General features: G+C 42.0%; 1 protein-coding gene and 1 pseudogene across 1 annotated transcript; both read left to right on the top strand.

Annotated features, from left to right (window-relative positions):
* Positions 1 to 10322: 10322 nt before the first annotated feature.
* On the top strand, positions 10323 to 17716 carry LOC124616305 (pro-resilin-like). The gene is made up of 3 exons (XM_047144608.1): positions 10323 to 10328; positions 13306 to 13752; positions 17435 to 17716. Exons 1-3 carry the CDS (start codon positions 10323 to 10325, stop codon positions 17714 to 17716), a joined length of 735 nt encoding a protein of 244 aa, XP_047000564.1.
* On the top strand, positions 11947 to 12064 carry LOC124617144 (annotated as a pseudogene).
* Positions 17717 to 21691: the final 3975 nt, after the last annotated feature.

Here is a 21691-nt window from a genome sequence, read left to right as displayed (position 1 = left end):
GCAGTGATCTGCAGTTTGATGTAACTGATCTGCGACAGGGAAAACAGACGTTGTGGGTTTCTCCAAGCATTTTATTCAGGATCAATATCCTTGTTTACACAAGTCTCAACGCGGATCCCCGCCTCCCGTGCTGAAGAGAGTACAGTCGTCGCTCTTCGCAAACCTGTGCTCTCCGTCTACTTGCGGAGCACGGTTGTTGTGAAGGTCTGCGCTCACAGCTATGAGGCCTTCTTCATCTTCGATATTGTGAAACAAATCTCTGCCAATACAAGATTTTTGCTTTCCATATTTTGAGAGGTTGCAATATGGACAAAAAAAAAAAAAAGAAAAAAAAAAAAAGAAAAATCTGTCCAGTAAATACGGGTGGTGAAGTGCATAGCTTAAGAGCTGTGAGCAATTGTTCATTCATCTTATTATTCGTCTTCGCTGTTGTGAAACACGTATTTTCTACTGAACATGTGCTCATAGCTCTTAAGGCATGCATTTTTTAGCCCTTGTTTATTAGACAACCTTCTTGTTTTGGTCCATACTGTGGTCCATACTACCTCCTCCCAAAATATAGGAAGCAAAACCCTTGCATAAAAGAGATATGTTTCACACTGTTGAAGATCAAGAAGTTCTCAACCTCTTAAGGTATTCATTTTAGAGCAAATGTTTACTAGACTGTTTTGCTTTGAATTAACGTTTCTGTGAAACCCCTAACGTCGATCCTTGTTTTTGGGACACTCTGTGCTGAATAAGACCCTTGATAACACAATGTGACGGAAAGAATAGTAGGCTACTTTGGACATGGCAGAACAATCGCAAGTGCAACATTGTTTGATCAGAAGTTATTGAGAATAATTTGGAACTGAATGCTAAGTACCGAAACGGACCCATGAATTCTCATAGCGTATTAATCTATGCCGTGAAGACTCGTCATCTGCAGGGCAAATGTGCCACATCATTCACCTATTGGTGAAAGATGGGTAAAGTGGTACCCTATGGAAAATGGTTTTTCTGACATCTTGTCATAAATAACTATGTGAAATATACAAAATGGTTCAAATGGCTCCGAGCACTATGCGACTTAACTTCTGAGGTCATCAGTCGCCTGGAACTTAGAACTAATTAAACCTAACTAACCTAAGGACATCACACACATTCATGCCCGAGGCAGGATTCGAACCTGCGACCGTAGTGGTCGCTCGGTTCCAGACTGTAGCGCCTAGAACCGCACGGCCACTCCGGCCGGCGTGAAATATACAAGGTGACAATTATTGAACTATATGAAAAAAACGTAAATTATTTACAAACTACGGCCTGCAGACACTTTATTCAACATGTAAACGTTACTACAAATATTCGGATTTAGGTTATAAGATGTTCGATATGTCTGCCATCATGATGTGACGCAGACGAATAGCGAATTTCTGCATGAGCCGCTGCAGCGTCAAAACACCGATGCTGTCGGTGACATTCTGAAAGGCTGTATTCAGCTCAGCAATGGTTTTTGGGATTATTGCTGTACAACTTGTGTTTGATATAGCCCCACAAAAAGTAGTCGTATGTGTTCAGATCCGGAGAATATGCCATGCCAGTGGCCTGTGGGTACAGCAGAGCCAGAATGCGGTTCCCAAAGTGCTCCTCCAGGACATGAAACACTCTCCGGCTTCGATGGGGTTTAGCTCTGTCTTGCGTGAATCACATATTGTCGAAATCAGGGTCATTCTGGATAATGGGGATGAGATCATCTTCCAAAACCTTCACGTACCGTTCGGTAGTCACCATGCCAACAAGGAATATCATACCGATTATTCCGTGACTGTACATTGCACACAACACAGTCACCCGTTGAGAGAGAAGAGACTTCTCGATCGCGAAATGCGGATTCTTAGTCCCCCAGCTGCGGCACTTTTGCTTATTGACGGACCTCTTCAACCGAAAGTGGCTATCGTCGCTGAAACAAACCATACATACCATACTATTTGCCATTATACCCTACAGCCAACCGCGCAGTTCGAACGTTCTAACGCAAACCGTTCAGAAGTTATGACGACTTTATTTCAAGCGGTTCAATAACTGTCAACCTCTATATGCGTGAACTACATACGTTCGGTGACTGTGAAACAGTTACTTTACTATCCAAGTCCTCCTTTTGTAGTAGAAAAGTGATCTGAAGTGAAAGTCTGCAAAATGACCACTTTGCCTGACAGGTGGACAAACTGATGAGAGAGAGAGAGAGAGAGGAAGAAAAGTAAGACTCGTATCAGCTCTCCCTAAACTTTGTCATCCAGGCTTTGCGTGGCATCTTTTTCTCATTATTGAATGCATGTGGTTGATTATCTCTCTCAGGAAGGTAAAATGCCAAGTAGCGTGAATCAGTTACTGATATGCCACAGTATCTCCGTCCCTTGTCAGAAACGTCCGCAACTCGTGGTCGTGTGGTAGCGTTCTCGCTTCCCGCGCCCGGGTTCCCGGGTTCGATTCCCGGAGGGGTCAGGGATTTTCTCTGCCACGTGATGACTGGGTGCTGTGTGATGTCCTTAGGTTAGTTAGGTTTAAGGAGTTCTAAGTTCTAGGGGACTGATGACCATAGATGTTAAGTCCCATAGTGCTCAGAGCCATTTGAACCATTTTTTTTGAACCTTGTCAGAAACATGATTAAGGGTTTTTTCGTGTTCCTCTAGGTTGAAAACATATCTGAAGTTTCCTAGAATCTTATCTTCTATAGAGGCTCATTTTTTATTTTATTTTTTTTTATTTTTCAAATAACTCTTCTTTTCAGTGCATTTCTTGTGTCACTAAATAGTTTGGCTGCTGTAGCAAATACCTTCTTTTCTTTTGTTACAGCAACAAATGCCAGTTGCATAGCTAACGAATCCCATGATAGTTGCCGTGATTTTCTTTAATAATTTGATAGAATCTTAACATACACCTGTAATAAGAGAACATCGCTTTTCACCAACTTCTTAATGCCTCAGTATACTTATTTTATGAAATACATTTATTTTCAATTCCGTTGTCTTGAAACGAGGTAAATACATTACGAAATATAGGGACAATTGACGACTTTGTCCCGTCACCCGACTGGCCACTATGCGCAACTGTACGCCACAACGCTAACTAAATGTTGTCTGAATAAAAAATTATATCTACTGTGCAGTTCGTGAACAAGTGGTTTCGTAGGCTAACATATGACGTTTTACCAGCACTGCAGCAATTAACTCTCACAAGATATATTTTTAAGATAGGCAAATGAATTTGTGACTTGTCTTATATCAGACGTAGAAAAATCACAAAATTTGCAACCGCATAGGTGCTCGCTCAATTATTGCCACTAAACTCGCTGACAAAACCAAAGAGGTTTCTTTGAATAGCTTTATAATATTCGTCACTTGGCTGCAACAATCTCCAGAGAATAAAACGAAGTGGCCACTTTATCCGTCATGGTCACTATAGCCTTCCTTACCCTGCAGCTTGAAAACTATTAATCTGTGCGCTGGTGTGGTGGAGAAAGTGAGTTCTGGTGCCGCTGTTTCTGCAATCGCGTCTCTCGCAGTGCTGCAATGGAGTAGCCCTTCCTGTCGAGCTGTGGAAATCTTACGGAAGACAACAGCAGAAGCGCTGTGTTATTATATGCCGTTCCCCTGTGCAGAAAGCAATGAAAGTGAAATGTGCTCGTGTTCATGAAGCCACTTTAAGTATACGTATGCGTAGGTGGGGGTCACGTGGTTGGCAACATAGAAGCAAGTATGCCAAGTTATAAATTCACGAATGCAAAAGTGGTGTAATGGTAAAGAGGGAGTGGAGCAGGAGTTACTCTTCGTGGGGGATTACATTGCATCAGATGTAACGTTACCGACATCTCAGATTTACATTGACACATGAAGAGAAATTCAAGATAATATTAATAAAGTTACCGATCGTGATTTTATGTGAGACGGAGAATGGTGTAAGTCATTTGAAACCACGGATGTTTAAACTAGAATCGGCGACTGGCTACCACGCGGCCTGGTGAAATCTAATGACTATAAATGCATTATGTTCCGCATAGCAATTCTGATGAACAACTGCGCACGAGAATTACCTTGATTTTGTATACTTTTAAAGCATAAGTATACTTCAACAAAGTAGGCAAAACGCGAATGCACTAAGCAAATTACGACATCACAGGCAGGATGAATACGGCTATTTAGAAACACACAAGACAAGCATCCAAAACATATCTATTCGACGAGCAGGCGGGGATCACACATCGTCAAAAAGTGGGATACGGTATGCAGACTGCACAATGTAGAGAACAGAGATCAGAACGTCGCTTCGCGTTCAGGTACTGCCCTCCGTCACCGAACTTTCGGCCCGCTGTCACCTGACTGGCGGTCGTGAATCACTTCGTACCAATAACAATGGTTTTCTGTCCTTTTCCGTTTGCTTATGGAGCAAGTGAAAAATTATTATTAGTATACATCCTTATGTGACGTAATGTATTCTAGTCTCATAATGCTTCCTCAACATATACGATGGAAGCAGTAAAATTGTCGTGCAATCTTCTTCGGATACCGATTTCCTAAATTTACGTGATATCCTGTTAAATTTCATGGGAATCTTCAGCTGTCCTTTATTTTGAACAGTGAGCTTTGCTACTAATTTCAGTCAAATGACCATTATCAAGCATAAGCTCGTATGAACGGCTGGAAAGTCATACCATAATAAGAGCAATAGTAGTACAAATTTTTTTACGATAACAACTGTGTGTAATAGGTTGCATAAAGAAGCAAAGCTATCAACGACAGCTAGTCATTCAATAACGTTTCGTGAGAAAGATATCGATTTCCTTCGGAGGTTATCAGATAAAATCCTTGAGCATCTTTGTCACATTTTGGTCTAATTTCTAGCGACCTTTGAAATACTAGCAGCTCGTATTTGATTCATTTCGACGGTTGCTGCAATGCCCACTTGATGGGCCGACAAACGCTGGAGTGGCACTCTGGAATGTGTCGTACTAGAGTATAAACGATTTCAACATGTCGCTTCTTGCAGTTCTTAAGTTCTGCAGAAAAGACAGTTTTAATTGTATCACACGAAAGCTTCTGTTTATTTACTGGCTGACTAGTTTCGGGCTTTGTCCATTTTCACAGATCACCTATTATAGAGAGAAAAATTTATTACGGTTGGGTGTTAAAATTTGGAAGTGTTCTTGGTATATAGTACGTGTAACAAGTTATACTGACTTGTGTTGAGAGCACATGTCTGGATTCCTTTATGATTCCGTTTTTGCCCATCTCTTTCACATCCAGGGCCGCTGTGAGAATACACTGTTTCACACGGTAAAGCGGACACTTTATCTTTGATTTTCTTCTTACCGCCAAAAATTCAGTCAAATTTCTGTCAAATAGTCGATTTCAATTTCGTATCCTGCTTCGTTTTACATGAAATTACGGCCGTGTTGTTCATACTCGTATTATTAACGTCGTGCAGCAGTCTCAAGAGATATATGCAATTTAACTGGTCACTCGAGCACTACACAGCGTTAACTTAGAGTGGCAGGAACTTCACAGTTCACACCTCGTATGCAGCTAGCGGCCATGGATTTTATGTGTTAAACGCTTTGTAGATTGCATGAAAGACAAGGTCGTCGCAACACACAGACTTTAGATGCAGGCAAAGCGGTAGTAGCTAGAAGGTAAGGACGGAAATGGACCAGCAAAGAGCCTGGATCTTCTCATTACTCTTAGAATGCCATCAAACTCCCAGTTCTCTCCTAGTGCGGTGTTGCTTCATTCAATCGCATTCATCGATCGCGTGTAATGCAAATAGGCAAAAATCATGATATTGCTACTATTCTTTGCCTGTTAATGACGAAATAATTACAACTGTGAATACGCGCAAATATTCTCACGAATACCGTCACCGAATCAGACTTAATGGGGCATCTTTTATTGCATCAAAATGGTTCAAATGGCTCTGAGCACTGTGGGACTTAACTTCTGAGGTCATCAGTGCCCTAGAACTTAGAACTAGTTAAACCTAACTAACCTAAGAACATCACACACATCCATGCCCGAGGCAGGATTCGTACCTGCGACCGTAGCGGTCGCGCAGTTCCAGAGTGTAGCGCCTAGAACCGCTCGGCCATCCCTTACCGCATCCGAGCGTAGTTACTGTGACTTTGGGAGTAGCATTAGAGGACAAAAATAGTAAGAATACTCAGTAACTAGGGTAAGGAGAACATATTGCAAGATATATGAGACAGGCGAAATACCATCTGCTTCAAGAAAAACTTCTGTTACAAAACAGCAGGAGCTGACAAGCGTGAATATTATCTACCAGTTTAACAAGTCCTGGCAGCAAAAAACTGATATGAATTATTTGTAGAAGAATCGAGCAACTGACAAGAGCCGACTTCGGGGAAGATCCGTTTGTGTTCCGGAACATGAGAGACAATACCGATCCTACGTCTAATCTTCGAAGAAGGTTGAAGAAAGGCAAACCTACATTTACAACATTTTTAGATGTAGAAAAAGATTTGACAACGCTCACTAAACTATAGTCGTTGAAATTTTTAAGATGGAACGTATAAAATAAAAGGAGCGAAAGGTCATTTATAGCTTATACAGAAAGTAGATTGCTGTCGTAAGAGTCGAAGGACATAAAAGGGAAGCAGTAATTGATAAGTGAGTGAGACAGGACTGGAGCCTATTCCCGATGTAATACATTAAGCAGGTTCAAATGGAGCAAGCAGTAAAGAAAAGAAAAGAGACATTTGGGAAGGAAATTAGAGTTAAGTGAGGAAAAATCTTTCAGGTTTTTCGATGACACTGTAGTTCTGTGACGGCAAAGGACTTGCAAGAGCAGTTGAACGGACCTGATAGTGTTTTGAAAAGAGATTACGAATACCAACAAAAGTAAAACATGAGTAATGGAATTTAGTTATGAAATGGAACCGAAAAAGTAGTAGATGAGTTTTGTTATTTGGGCAGCAAAGAACTGATGATAATCACAGTGGAGAGGATACGAAATGCAGACAACCTACAGCAAAAAAATTGTTTCTAAAAAATAGGAATTTTTAACACTGAATATACGTTTGAGTGTTAGAAAATCTTTTGTGAAGGTATGTGGTTCGCGTGTAGCCTTGTACAGAAGTACCAGGACGATTAGTAGTTCAGACAAGAAGAGAAAAGAAGCTTCTGAAGTGTGGTGTTATAGATCACTTAAGATTAGATGGGTAGATCGGGTAACTAATGAGGAAGTACTGAATCGGTTTAGGGGGAAAAGAGATTTATGGAAGAACAGGAGTAAAAGAATTGATCATTTAATCGGACACATTCTGATGCATCAAGGAATTGTCTATTTGGTTTTGGAGGGAAGTAATGAGGGAAGGGGGGTGGGTGGGAGGGGGAGGAGGACGAGGAGGATGAGGAGCCTGGCGCAGGACAGACTAGCGCAGAGAGATGCATCAGATCAGTGTCTGGACTAAAGACTACAACAACCACATGTGTGTTGATGTTAGATGTAGCAGTTACGTAACAAGATAATCGTCATCATAATCATATCCAGTTCTGGTTCAGGCATCCTTGTCTCTTCCAGTTTCAATCAGAATGCAGCTGATCTTTCCGTCTCTTCTTAGGAAGGGCAACATTCTTTTTGCATTTAGGTATATATATCTACAGCTCGTGGTCTTGCAATAGAGTTCTCGGCTTCCTGCGCACGCGGTCCCGGGTTCGATTCATGGCGGGGTCAGGGATTTTCCCTGCCTCGAGATGACTGGGTGTTGTTGTATTGTCTTCATCATCATCTTTCATCCCCATTACGGTCGGAGGAAGGCAATGGAAAACCACCTCCGCTACGACCTTTCCTAGTCGGCCGTGCGGGTCTCCCGCATCGTTCCCTATGCTCCTCGGGGTATGGGACCTCATCATCATCTTAATATGTATTTGTATATAATTATAGGTGTTCGTTCTTCTGACATCCTTTGAGTGTTCGCGTCATTTCTTTCTGTACCCCTCCATGTTCTGAGTACGCTTTTGACACCCAGTTCATTCGTTATTGAAAGTAGTGAGTGGTTGGCGTTCCTACTGCATCGGTGCCCAGCGGCGGAAGTTTCCGCTAACACGCAGTGATTGGAGCTCTTGCACTGACTGGCCCGACCGCATGTTGTGTGTTACCAAATAAGATAATTTCATGGGCTTGAAGATGAGATTTTAAAATCTCTAAACCGATCGTGGTTTGAGTAAATATGAATACAACACAACCACGTCTCTGTAAATTAACAATCATGCTTCTAAGTTGCTGATGTCTTACATACCACATATTGTGCCTCATTACACTGCTTTTCGTTTGCTCTATGAGTCTGAAATCAGCTAGAGGTCTTAGGAGGCTCATCTGTCCTGTCTCAAACGTGCTCCTGCGACTTGCTATTAGAGTCCAAGCCTGTGAGCCATGCATTACAACTGGTACAGCCGTCACATTATAAAATTTTAGTTCTGTCTCTTTTCTGATGTACAAATTTTTGCAATTTGTATTCTTTACTGGTGTATCTGATACATGAACTCTCACATCCTAGTAGCTTAAAAGCATTTATTTGTTCTAGCGGCTTAGTAAAATGATAATATCAGCACAAAATACACTACTGGCCATTAAAATTGCTACACCAAGAAGAAATGCAGATGATAAACGGGTATTCATTGGACAAAGATATTATACTAGAACTGGCATGCGATTACATTTTCACGCAATTTGGGTGCATAGATCCTGAGAAATCAGTACCCAGAACAACCGGTACAGCTGCCCATGCAGCTTCAACACGATATCACAGTTCATCAAGAGTAGTCACTGGCGTGTTGTGACGAGCCAGTTGCTCGGCCACCAATGACCGAACGTTTTCAGTTGGTGATCTGGAGAATTTGCTGGCCAGGGCAGCAGTAGAACATTTTATATATCCAGAAAGGCCCATACAGGACCTGCAACATGCGGTCGTGCATTATCCTGCTGAAATGTAGGGTTTAGCAGGGATCGAATGAAGGGTAGAGCCACGGGTCGTTGTAACGTCCACTGTTCAAAGTGCCGTCAAAGCGAACAAGAGGTGACCGAGACGTGTAACCAATGGCACCCCATGCCATCACGTCGGGTGATACGGCACTATGGCGATGACGAATATACGTTTCAAATGTGCGTTCAGCGCGATGTCGCCGAACACGGATGCGACCATCATGATGCTGTAAACAGAACCTGGATTCACCCGAAAAAATGATGATTTGCCATTCTTGCACCCAGGTTCGTCGTTGAGTACACCATCGCAGGCGCTCCTGTCTGTGATGGAGCGTCAAGGGTAACCCCAGCCATGGTCTGCGAGCTGATAGTCCATGCTGCTGCAAACGTCGTCGAACTGTTCGCACAGATGGTTGTTGTCTTGCAAACGTTCCCATCTGTTGACTCAGGGATCGAGACGTGGCTGCACGATCCGTTACAGCCGTGCGGATAAGATGCCTGTTATCTCGACTGCTAGTGATACGAGGCCGTTGGGATACAGCACGGCGTTCCGTATTACACTCCTGAACCCACCGATTCCATATTCTGCTAATAGTCATTGGATCTCGACCAACGCGAGTAGCTATGTCGCGGCACGATAAACCGCAATCGCGATAGGCTATAATCCGGCCTTTATCGAAGTCGGAAACGTGATGGTACGCATGTCTCCTCTTTACACGAGGCATCACAACAACGTTTCACCAGGCAACGCCGCTCAACTGCTATTTGTGTATGAGAAATCGGTTGGAAACTTTCCTCATGTCAGCACGTTGTAGGTGTCGCCACCGGCGCCAACCTTGTGTGAATGCTCTGAAAAGCTAATCATTTGCATATCACACCATCTTCTTCCTGTGGGTTAAATTTCGCGTCTGTAGCACGTCATCTTCGTGGAGTAGCAGTTTTAATGTCCAGTAGTGTAGAAATGACGGAAGTAACCATCAAAGCAGTCAAGAGGCTGCTGACTTAAAAATTTGCGGCGTGCCAATTAACGGCTTAGCATTTACTACTAGACTGCCTGCAGCTATCCAGCAACGTCCTCGAACGGAGAAATGAGCGTTCAAGAAACCGAGCGTTATTGTTGGCCAACCAGATGGAACCAACAACTGCTGGCGATGTGGAGTGGTCGTCAGGCATGGGTGTGCCAACTGAGTTTCGCACTATCGTCAACAAGGTCGGGCTGGGCGGTGACGTAATGCCAGTGGGTCCACCACACCGCTTCATCTAGAACGGGCGTGTCCGTGACCGCTGTGTATAAAAACTGAGAGTCTATCTGCTGGAGCCACTAGCAAGGAGGTGTCCTCCTCCTACGCAACATGAAGGTGAGTCAGTCTCGGAGAGAGCAAACCTCATACATCTCTGCGTGGGTCACCCGCTTCTCTCTCTGATCGTCTCTATGGAGGGTCTAAAGTGCACATCACTGAAAATTTTAATACGGAGTTCACATGATCATACTTTGACGACCGCAGACACAATTTTTTCTTCCAGTACCAACTGATCCCTTAAAGACAATAAGCTTCAGATTTCCCTTCTGATTCCCGATTCCTTTATTCACAGTCGTATAAAACAATTACGTCTTTTATCTTGACTGCCCTGTGTTTAGCACTTCACTGACGTTGGAGTATTATTTTCATTACTTATGCAATATTTTAGTGATTACAGCTATAGTCTGCTTGTACCCCACTGCGTGTACGATCGTCTTTCTGGAGAAAAATGAATAGTGATTTCATCTCACGAAGCTTCCTACTACCGACAACGCAGTTACCACACGAAACTCAAATGTAACATAAGATCAGGAGAGATACGTATCGACAATTTACTCTCTGTGCCGGTCACTAGTCTCTCACAGAGGCAAAGTAAGACACTATATAAATGTGCAATTCTCGTTCAAGTGTTTGTTGTGTGTATTTTGTCCACATACATTGGCAAATACGTCTTTTCCAAATTGTTACGGCCTGCTATTTTGCAAGTGTTTCAATAACAATTTTAATAACGCAATCGCTGAAGGAATACCAATAGATGAAGTACTGTGTTGCTTCTGCGGCCAGACAAGATGGTTTACGAAAATACGCCATAACGAAAGCACCTCAGTTCCGTGTTGTAGCTTTGACTGCCATGGATGGTATAATGATTTAAAAAATGTTTTTACAGCCGTGTTTTATTTCAAAAGTAATTTCCCAATGCATCAAAAGTCACAAACCGCAATAACTTGTGAGTTTGACGGCCACCGTGTGTGCTGGTAGTGGTGGCGATAGAGGAAAATTAAATATTAAAAAACGGTAAAGATATTGTAACAAACAAGTAGTGCATTGCAGGAAAATTGTCCACTTCTAGTGCGACTCGGCCACTTCACTTGTCTGACTTTACAGTGCATACGTCACATGATGCATGTTGTGCTTGATTCGTAACGTTAGTTCCTGTAACGTCTGATCGTTGCTCACTAGTACCATATTGTGAGGAGGGCACTAATGACGATCACAGACCCAAAAATTATCATCTGTCAAGAAATTTAGGGATCTGACGGTTCAGTGAACGAAGCAGTCAACAGAAAGCTCTTTAGAACTGGAAATGGTGAACATAAATGGATAAAATTCAACAATGTTGTAAAATATTCTTGAGACACGTTTGTCCGGGAAAGGTAGCGAATGATAAAAAAAGAGTTCCCAGTTGTTCAGTATCGACATTAGGCAACTGCTACGACACTAAAGAGAGTATAGTCAGAGGTTCAAACGAAGCCACAGTCTTTTTAATTATGTGAGGGAAACAAAGCCAAATTAGATCACGGAATAGATGTGACAGGAGTTCAATTACGTGATAATTCAATTGAAAATCTAACAGAATAAGTTAACAGAGAAAAGGCCACTTTATTCGATGTGGCACATTGCAAGTTCTGTGTAGATTACACGAAAAAATTTAGGTACCTTCTTACATAAACTGGTGGGCAACGGCCTTGCCGCAGTGGATACTCCGGTTCCCGTCAGATCACCGAAGTTAAGCGCTGTCGGGCGTGGCCGGCACTTGGATGAGTGACCATCCGGGCCACCATGCACTGTTGCCATTTTTCGGGGTGCACTCAGCCTCGTGATGCCAACTGAGAAGCTACTCGACCGAATAGTAACGGCTCCGGTCAGAGAAAACCATCATAACGACCTGGAGTGCGGTGTGCTGACCACACGCCCCTCCTGTTCGCATCCTTATCTGAGGATGACACTTCGATCGGATGGTCCCGATGGTCCACTTGTGGCCTGAAGACGGAGTGCTTTTACATAAACTGGTAGGTCTCAGAAGCAACTAAAAGTATCAAACGATTGAAAAAAAAGCACAAGATACTCTAATTTGCAGGGAGGGACGACAGATTCAGGTTTACAATACTGAAGTTACTCTGTTGTACAATTATGGAACACTCTACATGTCAAAGCATTATAATATTTTAGAGATCTAGGTTTGTTAAGGGTCTCAGACATTATTTCTAAATCAAGTTAATAGTTGGTTACTTAATTTACGTTCTATCCACTTAATACCCTTGAAACGAGTCTAATTTCTTATTTTGTTAGGCTTTCTAATTTACCAAAGTTAACGTATGTGTTCAGTGCTACTACTCGTATTGTTCAGTAATATTTTTCTCAAAGCTATTTCGTATATCAGCTTGTAGTTCTGATGGGTGAATGGCCATTTAAAGATTTTTGCAGACAGTTAATTCCGCAGTTTCCAAACCACAATCGTATGCTGTTCACTTCAGCAGTTGTTATGAGCGAAGGTTTGAAAATGGTTCAAATGGCTCTGAGCACTATGCGACTTAACTTCTGAGATCATCAGTCGCCTAGAACGTAGAACTAATTAAACCTAACTAACTAAGGACATCACACACATCCATGTCCGAGACAGGATTCGAACCTGCAACCGTAGCGGTCGCTCGGTTCCAGACAGTAGCGCCTAGAACCACACGGCCACTCCGGCCGGCCGAAGGTTTCGTGAGAGAAACTGTTGGCCATTGCTGTGTAAGCACTAGTTTTACATCAGAGAAAGCTTCCCTGACTGACCTGCATAACGGGTACACGGACAAACTCTGCCCTATTGATGAAACTGTAGATCTGATGAAGCTACTTGGTTGGGAAATGGAGAACTTAATAGTAAGGATAATATCACAACTATTAGACAATAATATTTTGTGTGTAAACTACTATTACAGATATAGCTTCACATACATATGATTTTCTGCTCTGGATGAATGGTACCATTATAATGTAATATACAGTGGTAATGACTTATCATATACGGACCAGGTTTGTCTTTCTAAAGGTGTACGTCGTCCTGTCAGCGCTTGCTCTGTGTGTCGTCGCCGAGCCGCCAATCGACCGGTCTTATCTGCCTCCCAGTTCTGAGAACGGATCTCCCTCGGCCTCCTCTCTCAGTTCTCAGTACGGCGCCCCAGCAGCTATCAGCCTCAACACACAATACAGTGCTCCTTCAGCTGAGGGCCTCAGCACTCAGTACGGAGCTCCTGCGCTGACAGGCGCTGCCTCTGGTAGCGCAGGCGCTTCCAGCCAGGGTCCAGCTGCTCGCGTCTCCACCAGCTTTGGAAGCACCTCCTCCAAGAGGATTGGAGCTGGCAGGAGGATAAGTGGTGGTCTCTCCTCTCTCTATGGCGCTCCTTCGGCAGCTGGCCATACTACTGGCTTTGGAGGACTCGGCTTGTCTGCGCAGACCAGCGCCCCCCATCTTACTCTGGTGACGTGCGTCCACTCAGTACGGTGCGTCCTCTGATTACGCTGGTGGTCCTTCTCCAGTACCTGGATATGGCTACGGTCGCGCTGGAGGCCAAGAGGATTCTCTTGCTGTAAGAGTTTTCATTAAATTCTCTTAATGTTTTCGATTTTGGTATGACACTACACTGCACTTTCACTTTTAAAAACACACACATCAAAAAAGTTTTTCATCACCTCGGTTCCGAGAGTTCCGGAACCTGCACAGAAAATTTGAATACAGATCAACATAAACATCTTTCCCACCCTTTTTACTGCTCATGAAAACCACACTTTGCAAGTTGTACCACCATACAGCGAGACCTTCAGAGGTGGTGGTCCAGATTGCTGTACACACGTACCCCCAATATGCAGTAGCACATCTTTTTAAGTTGATGCATGTCTGTATTCGTCGTGGCACACTATCCACAAGTTCATCAAAGCACTGTTGCTCCAGATTGTCCCATACCTCAACAGCGATTTGGCGTAGATCTCTCAGAGTTGTTGATGGGTCACGTCGTCCATAAACAGCCCTTTTTAATCTATCCCAGGCATGTTCGGTAGGGTTCATGTCTGGAGAACATGCTGGCCACTCTAGTCGAGCGATGTCGTTATCCCGAAGGAAGTCATTCATAAAACGTGCTCGATGGAAGCGCGAATTGTCGTCCATGAAGGCGAATGCCTCGCCAATATGCTGCTGATAAGGTTGTACTGTGTGTCGGAGGATGGCGTTCACGTATCATACAGCCGTTACGGCGCCTTTCATGACCACCAGCAGCGTACGTCGGCTCCGCATAATGCCACCCCAAAACAGCAAGGGACCTCCACTTCGCTGCACTTGCAGGACAATGTGTCTAAGGCGTTCAGCCTGACCGGGTTGCTTCCAAACACGACGATTGTCTGGTTGAAGGCATATGCGACACGCGTGAAGAGAACGTGATGCCAATCCTGACCGGTCCACTCGGCATGTTGTTGGGCTCACCTGTACCGCACTGCATGGACTTCGCCATGGAAGTCGAGAGTGAATTTGCGGATATGCAGCCTATTGCGCACAGTCTGAGTCGTAACACGACGTCCTGTGGCTGCACGAAAAGCATTATTCAACACAGTGGCGCTGCTGTCATCCTCCGTGCCATAATCCGTAGGTAGCGGTCATCCACAGCAGTAATAGCCATTTGGTGGTCTGAGCGAGGCATGTCATCGACAGTTACTGTCTCTGCATCTCCTCCATTTCCGAACAACATCGCTTTGGTTCACTCCTAGACGCCTGGACGTTGAGAGCCTTTCCAGGCACAAAGTAACAATGCGGACGCAATGGAACGGCGGTATTGGCCGTCTAGGCATGGTTGAACTACAGGCAACACGAGCCGCGTTCCTCCTTCCTGGTGGAATGACTGGAACTGATCGGCTGTCAGACCCTCTCCGTCTAACAGGCGCTGCTCATGCGTGATTGTTTACATCTTTGGGCGGATTTAGTGACATCTCTGAACAGTCAATGAGACTATGTCTGTGATATAATATCCGCAGTCAACGTCTATCTTCAGAAGTTCTTTGAACTGGGGTGATGCAAAACATTTTTTGATGTGTGTGGGTGTACATAGAGTGAGAATGAATATGCCAGTAGTTACGAAAATGCCCTCAAAACTGTTCATGTTTTGGTAGCTTAATGTTCACTGATCACAATGCATTCTTGACATTATTTCTTTCAGAAATGAAGCTACTATTTTGAAATAATATCAAAATTAAAGTAATTCGTTTTTGATAAGCTCTTCTCATGAAATTTCAATCACCAACTTTTTCCCTAGAGTGTGTGTATGTGGCGCCCACTTTCATAGGGAGGAAGGATCATCATAATGAAATAAGAGAAATCGGAGCTCACAGAGAAGTATTAAAGTGTTAGTTTTCCGGCGTGCTATTCGAGAGTGGAACGGTCGAGAAATAGCTTGAAGCTGGTTCTACGAACTCTCTGCCACACACTTTATTCTGAACTAGAGAGTAACCATAAACATGTACATGTATGAAAAGAAACATAAATCCTTCACAAGATACTACTGTGGTAAGCGATATTCGTTAGAAATCATTTCTCTCGCCCAGTAACATTGTATGCTATTATTGTGTTATGCGTTCTCCTGGCGCTAGGAGGTTCATCTGGATCATAAGACGGTGATCACTTTGCTCATCAGTCGCTCTCGAATACAGGTAAGATTTCCTAGCACATCAGAGGTACGTCGCACGTAAGATTTCGCACAGTGTTGCACAGCACTAATTGATCATGCAATCTGAGTCTCTATATTCGAATGAGGCTTCATCTGAAGGAAGTTAATGGCTGTGGCAGCTATTAGTTCTAGTCGAAGAGTAAAATGGAGACAAATACAACATTCACTGCCTTGAATGCTTACTTTTTCTAGAAAATTTGAATGCAGACAACTTAAGGTTCCTTAAAAATGCTGGTAGGACGTCAGAACGGTCCGACATGAAACAGGTGAGGCATCACAGGACATTTTAATTTCCACTGTCTATAATTTTACAAATAACTTCATAAAACTTCGTCAGCATAACCAGGAAAGATTCAGGATTCATACTCACATCAGCGGAATTTCAAACATATAATAAAATAATTTTCTTTTACATGTGAAATTCCATTTTTTTTCAATTACTATTGGCTGCTTGTGTTGCTATAGGTACACTTTCCTTCATAAATAGGAGAGATTATTCAATGAATTTTGCACAGCATGCAAACCATAGGTGTATGAAACTCTAGAATTTATTTAATTTATAAAACAATGATTGACCTGTTACATTTTAAACATCATGCTTAGAAATAGCTCAAACTTTATAGTCAACTATCCGAATTTTTAGCTCAGTTTTTAATAGATTTGAAAAATTCTAGTTTCATACACCTGTAAGTATGGTTTATATTTTGTGCAAAATTCGTCGAAGAGTCTCTCTCTTACTTATGAAGTAAAGTGTACCTATAGCAATAAATGCAGCCAATAGTAAGTGAAAAATGATGAAATTTCCAGGTAAAAAAATTATTTTGTTATGGTTTTGAACTTCCATTGCTGTGAGTGTAAATCCTGAATCCTTCCTGGTCATTCTGACAAAATTTTATAAATTTATTTGTGAAAGTATAGACAATGGCAATTAAAATGTCCTGTGGTGCCTCTCCTGCCCCAAGTCGGAATATTTGATGTCCTACCCCCTTAATAAACAGCACTAGAAAATTTATATTTGTGTTTCCTTTTAAATTTTTACCAATGTATTGATGAGTGATGGACGTAAGCAATAAGAAAGAAAATAAACTGGCATTTTCGTATTAAGAATATCACTATGGTTATTAACAATTATAATACTACATAAACATGAAAACACCCCTTTGTTATCATGTATTCGACAATGAATACTATCATGTCATTCTACATGGAAGTTTGGGTTTGACTGAATTTAACTGATCAGGCCAATGCTCTGTTACCACAAGACGCTTTATCAGACAAACCTTAATTTCTTGTACAGCAGCATATGCTTCATTTTATAAAGATAACTGATTCAGGACTGACTACAGTTACAGAATACAATTTGGGAATAATTTATCCTGATACATTGAGACAGTTATGCTGAATTTCTGCTTGAAACAGACCCTTCGCTCCATTTAACAGTCAGTGTATGTGTATACGTTACTCTTATAGGAGCCGGCCAACTACGAGTTCAGCTACTCGGTGCAGGACGGCGAGACGCTGAGTGACTTTGGACAAGACGAGTCCAGGCAGGGGGAGAGCGCCCAGGGCCAGTACCGCGTGCTGCTGCCCGACGGCCGCAAGCAGATCGTCTCCTACCAGGCGGACGAGGGCGGCTACAGGCCCACCGTAGAGTACCAGGACACCGGACTCACCGCCTACTCTGCAGGCGGATACGGCTACGGCAGGGGCCGCGCCGGAGCTGGAGCTGGAAACGGTGGATACCACTACTGACCAATTACTGGACTGTTCTGAACACGCATGAAACGATACTCCCATCGGAAATAGAACGTACAAATGTAGTGAAGTTAATTTATCCATAGATGTAATTGTTTACAAAGAATGGGTAACATTATTCAAGTATTAGAATGAAAGCCTGGTGTCTCTCTCTGTAGTAGATAACAATCGTATTTCTTTTTGTATGTGTTGCTGAATAAAGAAAGAGAGAAATTTATATATATAGAACGTTTTGTAGTACACAGGTTTATACTATCAACATTACTAAAACTCGAGACATACTATCTTTTGAATAATTTCTTTCGCTTTATCAAATATTCACCCTTCTAATGAAATCTGAGTTTCACAGTATCATGAATTTAAGGAGGCCATCTAATCCACACTTTCCAAACCATAAAGCCCCTAAATTTATGTACGACATTTAATCTTCCTTTGTGCGTTATTGTTGGTTTCTGGTATTTACTTAAGGAATTCGGAAACATGCAGTCTGAGATTTTTGCAGTTGTATCCAAGTCCTAAGGTTAAAGGGAATAAAAACATAACGAATATAAATCTTCCTTCTAAAGTCAGCGATGAACGTAATTAGATGTCAGCCATATAACCATTGCCAGACTGACTACTGAAAATCTCTTTCTTTACTACCATTGCGAAATGTTTCGTAACATTAACTGTCTAGAATCTGATTTCTCTTCCATTACACTTAAATTACTTCTGCTCTTTCTTTCAGAATTACTTCATATTAGTGTTTAGACTCTTATTCGAAAATTATTTCTGTTTATAATTAATGATCACTATTTAATATCTTTGATTTCTCCATAAACTCAAATGTTTCCAATTGTTTTGGAAAACCCCTCTGATTTTTCTTTCGTAATATTCTCTCCATTAAATTTACTGCTTTCTTTAAGCATTTCAGTAGGCCGTGTGTCTCCAGCAGAGAAGGCACAGTTCTCTGTAGCTCTCTACAAACTATATGTAGTGCCGACCAGGTTAGTCATTGGACGATTTACAGCCCGAGTCTCAAACACACTCAACACATTCATTAAGTGACAGTCAAGAAGTACACTTATTGAGAGAGACTAAAATTCTCCAAACTTCTGTTAGAGTATTTACAAATCATGTACTGTGTTAGATTAGATTATGTTCATTAGTGTCACGACAGCTCGCAAAGAAAAAAACTGAGTATGTATTTCGTCATGTCTATCCTTTCAATAAATGACACTTACTGTACTCACGTGTTGTCACTAGTGTTTCTGTTTTAGTCCTATTATCCTGTGAAGGTTGTGTAGTTAAGAGTGGCAGCAGGGCACTTTTTTATTTTATTTTATTTATTTATTTTTTGAGTAATCAGCCTCCATCGGTCTTCTGACTGGTTTACTATGGCACAGCACGAATTTCTCTCCTGTGCCATCCTCTTCATTGCAGAGTAGCATTTGCAACCTACGTCCTCAATTATCTGCTGGATGTATCCACATCTGTGTCTTCCTGTACTGCTTTTACCCTCCATAGCTCCGTCTAGAACCATGGAAGTTATTTCGTGATGTCTTACATCATCCTGTCCCTTCTTCTTCTCATTGTTTTCCATATACTTCCTTAATCAAAAATTCTGCAGAGAGCCACCTCATATCATTGCTTCTAATTTCAGTCATCTGTAGCACAACATCCCAATGTTTCGATTCTCTTCTGTTTCGGTTTTCCCAAAGTCTATGTTTCACTAACGTACAGTGCTGTGCTCCGAATGTACACTCTCAGAAATTCCTTCCTTAAATTAAGGCCTATGTTTGACACTAGTAGACTTCTCTTGGCCAGGAATGTTATTTTTACCAGCGCTAGTCTGCTTTTTATGTCCTCCTTCCTTCGTCCATCATGGGTTATTTTACTGCCTAGGCAGAGGAATTACTTAATTTCGTCTACTTCGTGATCCCAAATTCTGGTGTTTAGGTTCTTACTATTCTCATTTCCGCTACTTCTTAAGACTTCCGTCAATCTTCGATTTACTCTCAATCCATACTCCCTACTCATTAAACTGTTCACTCCAATCAGCAGATCATTTAATCTTCTTCACTTTCACTCAGGATAGCAATGTTATCTGCGAATATAATTATTGATATCCTTTCACCTTGAATTTTTGTTCCACTCTGAACCTTTCTTTTATTTCCATCACTGCTTCCTCGATATACAGATTGAACACTAGGGGCGAAAGGCTACATCCCTGTCTTACACCCTTTTTAATACGAGTACTTCGTTCTTGGTCGTCCACTATTATTATTCCCTCTAGGCTATAGTACTTACTGTATATGACCCGTATCTCCCCACAGCCTACCCCTATTTTCCTCAAAATTTCAAACATTTTTCAAAATTTAACGCTTTCTCCAGGTCGACAGATCCTATGAACGTGTCTTGACTTTTCTTTAGTCTTGTTCCATTACTAACCTCAACGTCAGAACTGCCCCTCTCGTACCTTTACGTTTCCTAAAGCCAAAGTGATAGTCACCTAACGCATCCTCAATTTTCTTTTCCATTCTTCTGTGTATTATTCTTGTCAGCAACTTGGTTACATGAGCTGTTAAGCTGATTGTGCGATAATTCTCGCACTTGTCAGCTCTTGCCGTCTTCAGAATTGTGGGATGATGTTTTCCCGAAAGTCAGTCGCCAGACTTATGCATTCCACACACCAACGTGAATAGTTGTTTTGTTGGCACTTCCCCCAACTATTTAAGAAATTCTGATGGAATGTTATCTATCCCTTCTGCCTTATTTGATCTTAAGTCCTCCAAAGTTCTTTTAAATTACGATTCTAATACCGGGTCCCCTATCTCTTCTAAATCGACTCCTGTTTCTTTTTCTATCACATCAGAAAAATCTTCCCCTTCATTTAACAGTGGAATTCCCGTTGAATTCTTAATGTTATCGCCGTTGCTTTTAATGTTACCAAAGGTTGTTTTGACTTTCCTGTATGCTGAGTCAGTCATACCGACAATCATTTCTTTTTCGATTTCTTCACATTTTTGATGGAGCCATTTCGTCTTAGCTTCCCTGGACTTTCTATTTATTTCATTGTTCAGTGACTTGTATTTCTATATTCCACTGTTTCCCGGATCATTTTTGTACTTCCTCCTTTCATCGACCTATTGAAGTATTTGTCCTGTTACCCATGGTTTCTTCGGAGTTACCTTCTTTGTACCTATGTTTTCGTTTCCAAATTCTGTTATCGCCCTCTTTAGGGATGTTCATTCATCTTCAACTGCGCTGCCTACTGAGCTATTCCTTATTGCTGTATCAATAGCCTTAGGGAACTTCAAGCGTATCTCGTCATTCCTTAGTACTTCCGTATCACACTTCTTTGCGTATTGATTCTTTCTGATTAATGTCTTAAATTTCAGACTACTTTTCATCACTATTGATTTGTGATCTGAGTCTATAAATGCTCCTGGGTACGCCTTACAATCCAGTATCTGATTTCGGAATCTCTGTCTCTAATTGAAATTATCCCGTATCACCCGGACTTTTCCAAGTATACTTCCTCCTCTTGTGATTCCTGAACAGAGTATTCGCTATTACTAGCTGACGTTTATTGCAGAACTGAATTAACATTTCTCCTCTCTCATTCCTTGTTCGAAGCCCATATTCTCCAGTAACCTTTTCTTCTACTGCTCCGCTTACAACGGCACTCCACCCTCCCATGACTATTAGATTTTCGTCTCCCTTTACATACTGTATTACCCTTTCAATATCCTCATACACTTTCCCTATCTCTTCATCTTCAGCTTCCGACATCGGCATGTACACCTGAACTGTCTTTGTTGGTGTTGGTTTGCTGTCGATTCCGATAAGGCTGCTTACGCTAAGAATTAATAATAGAGATGTCTACCACTGCGTAGTCTGATGTCGGCTAACAATGACTGTGTCTATGAAGTATGTTTAAGAGAGAGAGCGTAATAATAGTTCGAAACACAGAAATCTGAGTTTCATGGA

The sequence above is a fragment of the Schistocerca americana genome, chromosome 5 (assembly GCF_021461395.2).
Source record: "Schistocerca americana isolate TAMUIC-IGC-003095 chromosome 5, iqSchAmer2.1, whole genome shotgun sequence".
Taxonomy (NCBI): domain Eukaryota; kingdom Metazoa; phylum Arthropoda; class Insecta; order Orthoptera; family Acrididae; genus Schistocerca; species Schistocerca americana.
This window is presented reverse-complemented; position numbering and strand designations above follow the sequence as displayed.